The 15,254-nt window shown below is 52.1% G+C and overlaps 1 protein-coding gene across 1 annotated transcript in view; it reads left to right on the forward strand.

Moving 5' to 3' along the window:
* Positions 1-15,254, forward strand: part of LOC116937897 (chromodomain-helicase-DNA-binding protein 5-like) — a 130,440-nt gene that overhangs the window by 9,831 nt on the left and 105,355 nt on the right. Inside the window, exons 6-7 of the mRNA XM_076056456.1 lie at positions 1,704-1,835; positions 12,928-13,540. Coding sequence (XP_075912571.1) covers positions 1,704-1,835; positions 12,928-13,540 — 745 coding nt within the window. The remainder of the gene's footprint in view (positions 1-1,703; positions 1,836-12,927; positions 13,541-15,254) is intronic.

A 15,254-nucleotide genomic window follows, 5' to 3' on the forward strand; every position in this document is an offset into this window, starting at 1 on the left:
CTCACTCACCCACTCACTCACTCACTCACCCACTCACCCACTCACCCACTCACTGATTCACCCACCCACTCACCCACTCACTCACTCACTGATTCACTCACTCACTCGCCCACTGATTCACTCGCTCACTCGCTGATTCACTCACTCATTCGCTCACTCACTCACCCACGCACTCACTCACCCACTCACTCACTCACCCACTCACCCACTCACTCACTGATTCACTCACTCACTCGCCCACTGATTCACTCGCTCACTGATTCACTCGCTCACTGATTCACTCGCTCACTGATTCACTCGGTCGCTCGCTCACTCGCTCACTCATTCACTCGCTCACTCACTCGCTCACTCACTCATTCACTCACTCACTCGCTCACTCACTCGCTCACTCACTCATTCACTCACTGACTCGCTTACCCACTCACTCACCCACTCACTCACTCACCCACTCACTCACCACTCATTCACTCACTCACTCACTCGCTCGCCAATTCACTCACTCGTGATGGTGGTTGTATTGGTGGTTGTGTTGGTGGTTGTGGTGGTGGTTGTGGTGGTGGTTGTGGTTCTGTTGTGCTGGTGGTTGTGGCGGTCGTGGTTGCGGTGGTGATTGTGGTGGTGATTGCGGTTGTTGTGGTTGTTGTTGTGATTGTTGTGGTTGTTGTTGTGATTGTTGTTGTGGTGGTGGTGGTGATGATTTCCGTGTTTGTGTTTATTGATGTTGTTGTTGTGGTTGGTGTGGTTGTTGTTGTTGTGGTTGGTGTGGTTGTTGTTGTGGTGGTTGTTGTGGTGGTTGTGGTGGTGGTGGTTGTGGTGGTGGTGGTTGTGGTGGTGATTTCGGTGTTTGTGTTGATTGATGTTGTTATTGTTGTTGTGGTGGTGGTTGTGGTGGTGGTTTCCGTGTTTGTGTTGATTGTTGTTGTTGTGGTTGTTGTTATTGTTGTTGTTATTGTTGTTGTGGTTGTTGTTGTGGTTGTTGTTGTGGTGGTGGTGGTTGTGGTGGTGATTTCAGTGTTTGTGTTGATTGATGTTGTTATTGTTGTTGTGGTTGTTGTTATGGTGGTGGTTGTTGTGGTGGTTGTGGTGGTGATTTCGGTGTTTGTGTTGATTGTTGTTGTGGTTGTTGTGGTTGTTGTGGCTGTTGTGGTTGTTGTTGTTGTGGTTGTTGTTGTTGTGGTGGTGATTTCGGTGTTTGTGTTGATTGATGTTGTTGTTATTGTTGTTGTTGTGGTTGTTGTGGTTGTGGTGGTGGTGATTGTGTTGTGGTTGTTGTGGTTGTTGTGGTGGTTGTTGTGGTGGTGGTGATTTCAGTGTTTGTGTTGATTGATGTTGTTGTTATTGTTGTTGTGGATGTTGTTGTGGTTGTTGTGGTTGTTGTGGTGGTGGTGGTTGTGGTGGTTGTTGTGGTGGTGATTTCGGTGTTTGTGTTGATTGATGTTGTTGTTATTGTTGTTGTTGTTGTGGTTGTTGTGGTGGTGGTGGTTGTGGTGGTGATTTCAGTGTTTGTGTTGATTGATGTTGTTATTGTTGTTGTGATTGTTGTTGTGATTGTTTTTGTGGTGGTGGTGGTGATTTCAGTGTTTGTGTTGATTGATGTTGTTATTGTTGTTGTGGTTGTTGTGGTGGTGATTTCAGTGTTTGTGTTGATTGATGTTGTTGTTATTGTTGTTGTGGTTGTTGCTGTGGTGGTGGTGGTGGCGTAGTGTGGACAGGAAGGGCAACCTGCTCTACCTGATCAAGTGGAGGGACCTTGCCTATGACCAGAGCACATGGGAGAAGGAGGATTTGGACATTCCAGACTACGAGCTCCACCGTACCCTATACTGGAACCAGCGGTGGGGAGCGCTTACAGCTCACTCACTCGCTTACACACTCACTTACACACTCACTTACACACTCACCTACACACTTACACACTCACCTACACACTCACTCACTTACACACTCACTCACTTACACACTCACTTACACACTCACTTACACACTCACTCACTTACACACTCACCTACACACTCACTCACCCACTCACTTACACACTCACTCACTCACTTACTCACTCACCTACACACTCACTCACCCACTCACTTACACACTCACTTACACACTCACTCACTCACTTACACACCCACTTACACACTCACTCACTTACACACTCACTCACTTACACACTCACTCACCTACACACTCACTTACACACTCACTTACACACTTACACACTCACTTACACACTCACTTACACACTCACTCACTTACACACCCACTTACACACTCACCCACTTACACACTCACTTACACACTCACTTACACACTCACTTACACACTCACTTACACACTCACTCACTCACTTACACACTCACTTACACACTCACTTACACACTCACTCACTTACACACTCACTCACTTACACACTCACTCACTTACACACTCACTTACACACTCACTCACTTACACACTCACTTACACACTCACTTACACACTCACTCACTCACTCACCCACTCACTCACTCACTCACTTACACATCCACTTACACACTCACTCACTTACACACTCACTCACTTACACACTCACTTACACACTCACTCACTTACAGACTCACTTACACACTCACTCACCCACTCACTTACACACTCACTCACTCACTTACTCACTCACCTACACACTCACTCACCCACTCACTTACACACTCACTTACACACTCACTCACTCACTTACACACCCACTTACACACTCACTCACTTACACACTCACTCACTTACACACTCACTCACCTACACACTCACTTACACACTCACTTACACACTTACACACTCACTTACACACTCACTTACACACTCACTCACTTACACACCCACTTACACACTCACCCACTTACACACTCACTTACACACTCACTTACACACTCACTCACTTACACACTCACTTACACACTCACTCACTCACTTACACACTCACTTACACACTCACTTACACACTCACTCACTTACACACTCACTCACTTACACACTCACTTACACACTCACTCACTTACACACTCACTTACACACTCACTTACACACTCACTCACTCACTCACCCACTCACTCACTCACTCACTTACACACCCACTTACACACTCACTCACTTACACACTCACTCACTTACACACTCACTTACACACTCACTCACTTACACACTTACTTACACACTCACTCACTTACACACTCACCCACTTACACACTCACTCACTTACACACTCACTTACACACTCACTTATTTACACACTCACTTACACACTCACTCACTTACACACTCACTTACACACTCACTCACTTACACACTCACTTACACACTCACTTACTTACACACTCACTCACTTACATACTCACTTACACACTCACTTACACACTCACTCACTCACCCACTTACACACTCACCCACTTACACACTCACTTACACACTCACTCACTTACACACTCACTTACACACTCACTCACTTACACACTCACTTACACACTCACTCACTTACACACTCACTTACACACTCACTCACTCACTTACACACTCACTCACTTACACACTCACTTACACACTCACTTACACACTCACCTACACACTCACTCACCCACTTACACACTCACTCACTTACACACTCACTTACTTACACACTCACTTACACACTCACTTACACACTCACTCACTCACTTACACACCCACTTACACACTCACTCACTTACACACTCACTCACTTACACACTCACCCACTTACACACTCACTTACTCACTTACACACTCACTTACACACTCACTTACACACTCACTCACTTACCCACTTACACACTCACTCACTTACACACTCACTCACTTACACACTCACTCACTTACACACTCACTCACACACTCACTTACACACGCACTTACACACTCACTTATACACTCACTCACTCACTTACACACTCACCTACACACTCACTTACACACTTACACACTCACCTACTTACACACTCACCCACTTACACACTCACTTACACACTCACTTACACACTCACTCACTCACTTACACACTCACTCACTTACACACTCACCTACTCACTCACTCACTTACACACTCACTCACTTACACACTCACCTACTCACTCACCCACTTACACACTCACTTACTCACTTACACACTCACTTACACACTCACTTACACACTCACTCACTTACCCACTTACACACTCACTCACTTACACACTCACTCACTTACACACTCACTCACTTACACACTCACTCACACACTCACTTACACACGCACTTACACACTCACTTATACACTCACTCACTCACTTACACACTCACCTACACACTCACTTACACACTTACACACTCACCTACTTACACACTCACCCACTTACACACTCACTTACACACTCACTTACACACTCACTCACTCACTTACACACTCACTCACTTACACACTCACCTACTCACTCACTCACTTACACACTCACCCACTTACACACTCACTCACTTACACACTCACTTACACACTCACTTACGCACTCACTCACTTACACACTCACTCACTTACACACTCACTCACTTACACACTCACCTACACACTCACTCACCCACTTACACACTCACTCACTTACACACTCACCTACACACTCACTCACTCACTTACACACTCACTCACTTACACACTCACCTACACACTCACTCACTCACTTACACACTCACCTACACACTGACTCACTCACTTACACACTCACCTACACACTCACTCACTCACTTACACACTCACCTACTCACTCACTCACACACTTACACACTCACTCACTTACACACTCACTCACTTACACACTCACCTACACACTCACTCACTTACACACTCACCTACACACTCACTCACCCACTTACACACTCACTCACTTACCCACTCACCTACACACTCACTCACTCACTTACTCACTCACCCACTCACTCAGCCACTCACTCAGTCACTCACTCACATACTCACTCACCTACTCACTCACCACTCACACACTCACCCACCCACTCACCCACTTACACACTCACTCACTTACACACTCACCTACACAATCACTCACTCACTCACTCAGCCACTCACTCAGTCACTCACTCACCTACTCACTCACTCACTCACCCACCCACTCACTCACCTACTCACTCACCTACTCACTCACCACTCACACACTCACTCACACACTCACTCAGCCACTCACTCAGTCACTCACTCACCTACTCACTCACTCACTCACACACTCACTCACTCACTCACACACTCACCTACACACTCACTCACTTACTCACCCACTCACTCAGCCACTCACTCAGTCACTCACTCACCTACTCACTCACTCACTCACCCACTCACTCACTCACCTACTCACTCACCTACTCACTCACCACTCACACACTCACCCACCCACTCACCCACTCACACACTCACTGACTCACACACTCACCTACTCATTCACCACTCACTCACTCACTCACCTACTCACTCACCTACTCACTCACACACTCACACACTCACTGACTCACTCACCTACTCACTCACCTACTCACCTACTCACTCACCTACTCACTCACCTACTCACTCACTCACTAACTGACTCACTCACTGACTCACTCACCTACTCACTCACTTACACACTCACCACCCACTCACTCACCACTCACTCACTCACTCACACACTCACTCATTCACCCACTCACTCACTCACCGCTCGCTCACTCACCACTCACTCACTCACTCACCTACTCACTCACCTACTCACTCACCACTCACCCACTCACTCACTCACTCACCTACTCATTCACCTACTCACTCACCACTCACTCACTCACTCACACACTCACTCACCCACTCACTCACTCACACACTCACTCACCCACTCACTCACTCACTGACTTACACACTCACCTACTCACTCACTCACTCACTGACTCACTCACTCACGACTCACTCACTCACTCACCACTCACTCACCCACTCACCCATTCGTTAACCCACTCACCCATTCGCTCACCCACTCACTCACTCACTCACCCACTCACTCACCTACTCACTCACCACTCACTCACTCACACACTCACTCACTCACTTACTCACCACTCACTCACTTACTCACTCACCCACTCACCCACTCACCCACTCACTCATTCACTCACCTACTCACTCACCTACTCACTCACCACTCACTCACCTACTCACCCACTCACTCACTCACTCACCTACTCACTCACCTACTCACTCACCACTCACTCACCACTCACTCACTCACTCACCCACTCACCCACCCACTCACTCACTCACCTACTCACTCACCTACTCACTCACCACTCACTCACTCACACACTCACTCACACACTCACACACTCACCCACCCACTCACTCACTCACTCACCTACTCACTCACCACTCACTCACCACTCACTCACTCACTCACTTACTCACTCACTCACCTACTCACTCACTCACTGACTCACTCACTCACTCACTGACACTCACCACTCACTCACCACTCACCCACTCACTCAGCCACTCACTCAGTCACTCAGCCACTCACTCACTCACACACTCATTCACTCACCGCTCGCTCACTCACCACTCACTCACCTACTCACTCACCTACTCACTCACCACTCACCCACTCACTCACTCACTCACCTACTCACTCACCTACTCACTCACCACTCACTCACTCACTCACACACTCACCCACTCACTCACTCACACACTCACTCACCCACTCACTCACTGACTCACACACTCACCTACTCACTCACTCACTGACTCACTCACTCACCACTCACTCACTCACTCACCCACTCACTCACTCACCACTCACTCACTCACACACTCACTCATTAACTTACTTACTCACCACTCACTCACTTACTCACTCACCCACTCACCCACTCACCCACTCACCACTCACTCATTCACTCACCTACTCACACACCCACTCACTCACTCACTCACGCACCACTCACTCACCACTCACTCACCCACTCACTCACTCACTCACCTACTCACTCACTCACTCACCCACTCACTGACTCACTCACTCACATCACTCACTGACTCACTCACTCACCCACTCACTCACTCACTCACCTACTCACTCACCTACTCACTCACCACTCACTCACTCACTCACACACTCGCTCACACACTCACATACTCACTCACCTACTTACTCACCACTCACTCACACACTCACTCACACACTCACCTACTCACTCACCTACTCACTCACCACTCACTCACTCACACACTCACCCACTCACTCACTCACTGACTCACACACTCACCTACTCACTCACTCACTGACTCACTCACTCACCACTCACTCACTCACTGACTCACTCAATCACCCACTCACTCACTCACTCACCCACTCACTCACCTACTCACTCACCACTCACTCAAACACTCACTCACCCACTCACTCACTCGCTCACCCACTCACTCACTCACCCATTCATTAACCAACTCACTCGCCCACTTACTCATCCATTAATTCGCCCGCTCACCCATTCATTCGCCCACTCTCTCACCCACTCACTCGCTCACTCTCTCACCCATTCATTCGCCCACTCTCTCACCCACTCACTCGCCCACTCTCTCACCCACTCACTCGCCCACTCTCTCACCCATTCACTCGCTCACTCTCTCACCCATTCGCCCACTCTCTCACCCACTCACTCGCCCACTCTCTCACCCACTCACTCGCCCACTCTCTCACCCACTCACTCGCTCACTCTCTCACCCATTCGCCCACTCTCTCACCCACTCACTCGCTCACTCTCTCACCCATTCGCCCACTCTCTCACCCACTCACTCGCCCACTCACCCACTCACTCGCCCACTCTCTCACCCACTCACTCGCTCACTCTCTCACCCACTCACTCGCCCACTCACCAATTCATTCACCCACTCACCCACTCACTCGCCCACTCTCTCACCCATTCACTCGCCCACTCTTTCACCCACTCACTCGCCCACCCTCTCACCCATCCATTCGCTCACTCTCTCACCCGCTCACTCGCCCACTCTCTCATCCACTCACTCGCCCACTCACCCATTCATTCACCCACTCACCCATTCATTCACCCACTCTCTCACCCACTCACTCGCTCATTCTCTCACCCACTCACTCGCCCACTCTCTCACCCACTCACTCGCTCACTCTCTCACCCACTCACTCGCCCACTCACCCACTCACTCGCTCACTCGCTCACTCGCCCACTCACCCATTCATTTGCCCTGTCTCTCACCCACTCACTCGCTCACCCTCTCACCCATTCACTCGCCCACTCTTTCACCCACTCACTCGCCCACTCTTTCACCCACTCACTCGCCCACTCTCTCACCCAATCACTCGCCCACTCACCCACTCACTCTCTCACCCGCTCACTCGCCCACTCCCTCACCCATTCACTCGCCCACTCTCTCACCCACTCACTCGCCCACTCTCTCACCCACTCACTCGCCCACTCTCTCACCCATTCACTCGCCCACTCACTCACTCACCCACTCACCCACCCACTCTCTCACCCACTCACTCGCCCACTCACCCATTCATTCGCCCACTCTCTCACCCACTCACTCGCCCACTCTCTCACCCATTCATTCGCCCACTCTCTCACCCACTCACTCGCCCACTCTCTCACCCATTCATTCGCCCACTCTCTCACCCACTCACTCGCCCACTCTCTCACCCATTCATTCGCCCACTCACTCACCCACTCACTCGCCCACTCTCTCACCCACTCACTCGCCCACTCTCTCACCCACTCACTCGCCCACTCTCTCATCCACTCACTCGCCCACTCTCTCATCCACTCACTCGCCCACTCTCTCACCCACTCATTCGCCCACTCTCTCACCCACTCACTCGCCCACTCTCTCACCCACTCACTCGCTCACTCTTTCACCCGCTCACTCGCCCACTCTCTCACCCACTCACTCGCCCACTCTCTCACCCATTCATTCGCCCACTCTCTCACCCACTCACTCGCCCACTCTCTCACCCACTCACTCGCTCACTCTCTCACCCACTCACTCGCCCACTCACCCACTCACTCGCTCACTCGCTCACTCGCCCACTCACCCATTCATTTGCCCTGTCTCTCACCCACTCACTCGCTCACCCTCTCACCCATTCACTCGCCCACTCTTTCACCCACTCACTCGCCCACTCTTTCACCCACTCACTCGCCCACTCTCTCACCCAATCACTCGCCCACTCACCCACTCACTCTCTCACCCGCTCACTCGCCCACTCCCTCACCCATTCACTCGCCCACTCTCTCACCCACTCACTCGCCCACTCTCTCACCCACTCACTCGCCCACTCTCTCACCCATTCACTCGCCCACTCACTCACTCACCCACTCACCCACCCACTCTCTCACCCACTCACTCGCCCACTCACCCATTCATTCGCCCACTCTCTCACCCACTCACTCGCCCACTCTCTCACCCATTCATTCGCCCACTCTCTCATCCACTCACTCGCCCACTCTCTCACCCATTCATTCGCCCACTCTCTCACCCACTCATTCGCCCACTCTCTCACCCATTCATTCGCCCACTCTCTCACCCATTCATTCACCCACTCACCCATTCATTCGCCCACTCTCTCACCCATTCATTCGCCCACTCACCCATTCATTCGCCCACTCTCTCACCCACTCACTCACCCACTCACTCGCCCACTCTCTCACCCACTCACTCGCTCACTCTCTCACCCACTCACTCGCCCACTCACCAATTCATTCACCCACTCACCCACTCACTCGCCCACTCTCTCACCCATTCACTCGCCCACTCTTTCACCCACTCACTCGCCCACCCTCTCACCCATTCATTCACCCACTCTCTCACCCACTCACTCGCTCATTCTCTCACCCACTCACTCGCCCACACTCTCACCCACTCACTCGCCCACTCACCCATCCATTCGCCCACTCTCTCACCCACTCACTCGCTCACTCTCTCACCCGCTCACTCGCCCACTCTCTCATCCACTCACTCGCCCACTCACCCATTCATTCACCCACTCACCCATTCATTCACCCACTCTCTCACCCACTCACTCGCTCATTCTCTCACCCACTCACTCGCCCACTCTCTCACCCACTCACTCGCCCACACTCTCACCCACTCACTCGCCCACTCACCCATCCATTCGCCCACTCTCTCACCCACTCACTCGCTCACTCTCTCACCCACTCACTCGCCCACTCACCCACTCACTCGCTCACTCGCTCACTCGCCCACTCACCCATTCATTTGCCCTGTCTCTCACCCACTCACTCGCTCACCCTCTCACCCATTCACTCGCCCACTCTTTCACCCACTCACTCGCCCACTCTTTCACCCACTCACTCGCCCACTCTCTCACCCAATCACTCGCCCACTCACCCACTCACTCTCTCACCCGCTCACTCGCCCACTCCCTCACCCATTCACTCGCCCACTCTCTCACCCACTCACTCGCCCACTCTCTCACCCACTCACTCGCCCACTCTCTCACCCATTCACTCGCCCACTCACTCACTCACCCACTCACCCACCCACTCTCTCACCCACTCACTCGCCCACTCACCCATTCATTCGCCCACTCTCTCACCCACTCACTCGCCCACTCTCTCACCCATTCATTCGCCCACTCTCTCACCCACTCACTCGCCCACTCTCTCACCCATTCATTCGCCCACTCTCTCACCCACTCACTCGCCCACTCTCTCACCCATTCATTCGCCCACTCTCTCACCCACTCACTCGCCCACTCACCCATTCATTCGCTCACTCTCTCACCCACTCACTCGCCCACTCTCTCACCCATTCATTCGCCCACTCTCTCACCCACTCACTCGCCCACTCTCTCACCCATTCATTCGCCCACTCTCTCACCCACTCACTCGCCCACTCTTTCACCCGCTCACTCGCCCACTCTCTCATCCACTCACTCGCCCACTCTCTCATCCAGTCACTCGCCCACTCTCTCACCCATTCATTCGCCCACTCTCTCATCCACTCACTCGCTCACGCTCTCACCCATTCATTCGCCCACTCTCTCACCCATTCATTCACCCACTCACCCATTCATTCGCCCACTCTCTCACCCATTCATTCACCCACTCACCCATTCATTCGCCCACTCTCTCACCCACTCATTCGCCCACTCTCTCACCCATTCATTCGCCCACTCTCTCACCCATTCATTCACCCACTCACCCATTCATTCGCCCACTCTCTCACCCATTCATTCGCCCACTCACCCATTCATTCGCCCACTCTCTCACCCACTCACTCACCCACTCACTCGCCCACTCTCTCACCCACTCACTCGCTCACTCTCTCACCCACTCACTCGCCCACTCACCAATTCATTCACCCACTCACCCACTCACTCGCTCACTCGCTCACTCGCCCACTCACCCATTCATTTGCCCTGTCTCTCACCCACTCACTCGCTCACCCTCTCACCCATTCACTCGCCCACTCTTTCACCCACTCACTCGCCCACTCTTTCACCCACTCACTCGCCCACTCTCTCACCCAATCACTCGCCCACTCACCCACTCACTCTCTCACCCGCTCACTCGCCCACTCCCTCACCCATTCACTCGCCCACTCTCTCACCCACTCACTCGCCCACTCTCTCACCCACTCACTCGCCCACTCTCTCACCCATTCACTCGCCCACTCACTCACTCACCCACTCACCCACCCACTCTCTCACCCACTCACTCGCCCACTCACCCATTCATTCGCCCACTCTCTCACCCACTCACTCGCCCACTCTCTCACCCATTCATTCGCCCACTCTCTCACCCATTCATTCGCCCACTCACTCACCCACTCACTCGCCCACTCTCTCACCCACTCACTCGCCCACTCACCCACCCACTCTCTCACCCACTCGCCCACTCACTCGCCCACTCTCTCACCCACCCACTCGCCCACTCTCTCACCCACCCACTCGCCCACTCTCTCACCCATTCATTCGCCCACTCTCTCACCCACTCACTCGCCCACTCTCTCACCCACTCACTCGCCCACTCACCCATTCACTCGCCCACTCTCTCACCCACTCATTCACCCACTCTCTCACCCACTCATTCACCCACTCTCTCACCCATTCATTCGCCCACTCTCTCACCCATTCATTCGCCCACTCACCCATTCATTCGCCCACTCTCTCACCCACTCACTCGCCCACTCTCTCACCCACTCACTCGCCCACTCACCCACCCACTCACTCACCCACTCACTCACCCACTCATTCACTCACTCTCTCACCCACTCACTCGCTCACTCTCTCACCCATTCACTCGCCCACTCACCCATTCATTCACCCACTCACCCATTCATTCACCCACTCTCTCACCCACTCACTCGCCCACTCTCTCACCCACTCACTCGCCCACTCACCCATCCATTCGCCCACTCTCTCACCCACTCACTCGCTCACTCTCTCACCCATTCATTCGCCCACTCTCTCACCCACTCATTCGCCCACTCTCTCACCCATTCATTCGCCCACTCTCTCACCCATTCATTCACCCACTCACCCATTCATTTGCCCACTCTCTCACCCATTCATTCGCCCACTCACCCATTCATTCGCCCACTCTCTCACCCATTCATTCACCCACTCACCCATTCATTTGCCCACTCTCTCACCCATTCATTCGCCCACTCACCCATTCATTCGCCCACTCTCTCACCCACTCACCCACCCACTCTCTCACCCACTCACTCACCCACTCGCCCACTCTCTCACCCACTCACTCGCCCACTCACCCAACCCCTGTGACCCCGCCTTTACGCCCCCATGACCCCGCCTCATGACCCCACCCCGTGACCCCCACCCCGTGACCCCCACCCCGTGACCCCCACCCCGTGACCCCCTCGCACAGGGAGCTGATAATGGGTGAGGAAGGCCGACCAATCAAACGCCTTCTCAAGAAATCTGCAAGCGGTGGTGGTGGTGGTGGTGATGGTGGTGGCGGTGATGGTGGTGGTGATGGTGGTGGTGGTGGTGGCGGTGATGGTGGTGGTGATGGTTGCGGTAGTGGTGGTGGTGGTGCTGGTGGTGGTGGTGATGGTGGTGGTGATGGTTGCGGTAGTGGTGGTGGTGGTGATGGTGGTGGTGGTGGCGGTGATGGTGGTGGTGATGGCGGTGATGGTGGTGGTGGTGGTGGCGGTGGTGGTGGTGTTGGTGGTGGTGGTGTTGGTGGTGGCGGTGCTGGTGGTGGTGTTGGTGGTGGCGGTGCTGGTGGTGTTGGTGGTGGCGGTGTTGGTGGTGGTGGTGGTGGCGGTGGTGGTGTTGGTGGTGATGCTAGTGGTGATGGTGGTGCTGGTGTTGGTGTTGTTGGTGGTGGTGTTGGTGGTGGTGGTGTTGGTGGTGTTGGTGGTGGTGTTGGTGGTGGTGGTGGTGTTGGTGGTGGTGGTGGTGGTGTTGGTGGTGTTGGTGGTGGTGGTGGGCGGAGAGCTGAATTTGAGAGACCACCAGATGCTCCCACCACGGACGTGAGAACCTCAACTACAAAATACACCACTACACTACAGTATACACTACACTACTATACACTACACTATACACTACACTATACACTACACTATACACTACACACTTCACACTACACTACACACTACACTACACACTACACTATACACTACACTACACTATACACCACTACACTACACTATACACTACACTTTACACCACTACACTACATTATACACCACACTACTAGACCACTACATTATACACTACACTACATTATAGACCACTACACTACACTATACACTACACTACACTATACACCACTACACTACACTATACACTACACTACTATACACTATATACTACACTACACTATACACTACATTACTATACACTACACTCCACTATACACCACTACACTACACTATACACCACTACACTACCCTATACATTACACTACTACACACTATATACTACACTACACTATATACTCTACACTACACTATACACTACACTATGCAATACACTGCTATACACTACATTATACACCACTACACTACACTATACACTACACTACACTATACACCACTACACTACACTATACACGACACTACTATACACTACATTATACACTACACTACATTATACACCACTACACTACACTATACACTACACTACTACACCACTACACTACACTATACACAACACTACACTTTACACTACACTACATTATACACCACTACATTATACACTACACTACTACACCACTACACTCTTACACTACATTATACACTACATTATATACCACTACACTACATTATACACTACACTACAGTATACACTACACTACATTATACACTACACTACTACACTATACAGTACACTACATTATACACTACTACACCACTACACTACTCTATATGCTACACTACTGCACTACACTACTATACACTACACTACATTATACACTACACTATACACTACTATACACTACACTATACACTACACTACTATACACTACATTATACACTATGCTACATTATACACTACACTACTACACTATTCACTACACTACTATACACTACATTATACACTATACTACATTATACACTACACTACTACACTATACACTACACTATACACTACATGGGCCCGCCCACCCTCCTTACCCACCCCACCCACCGTACCCACCCACAGTACCCACCCACAGCACCCACCCACAGCACCCACCCACAGTACCCACCCACAGCACCCACCCACCCACCCACAGTACCCACCCACAGCACCCACCCACAGTACCCACCCACAGTACCCACCCACCCACAGTACCCAGCCACCCACAGTACCCACCCACCCACAGTACCCACCCACAGCACCCACCCACAGCACCCACCCACCCACAGTACCCACCCACAGCACCCACCCACAGTACCCACCCACAGTACCCACCCACCCACAGTACCCAGCCACCCACCCACAGCACCCACCCACCCACCGTACTCACCCACAGCACCCACCCACAGTACCCACCCACAGTACCCACCCACAGTACCCACCCACCCACAGCACCCACCCACCCACAGCACCCACCCACAGTACCCACCCACCCACAGTACCCACCCACCCACAGTACCCACCCACAGTACCCACCCACCCACAGCACCCACCCACCCACAGCACCCACCCACAGCACCCACCCACCCACAGTACCCACCCACAGTACCCACCCACAGCACC

The sequence above is a fragment of the Petromyzon marinus genome, chromosome 75 (genome assembly GCF_048934315.1).
Source record: "Petromyzon marinus isolate PM22_M1 ecotype Great Lakes invasive population chromosome 75, UKy_Petmar_22M1.pri1.0, whole genome shotgun sequence".
NCBI classification, from domain to species: Eukaryota; Metazoa; Chordata; class Hyperoartia; order Petromyzontiformes; family Petromyzontidae; genus Petromyzon; species Petromyzon marinus.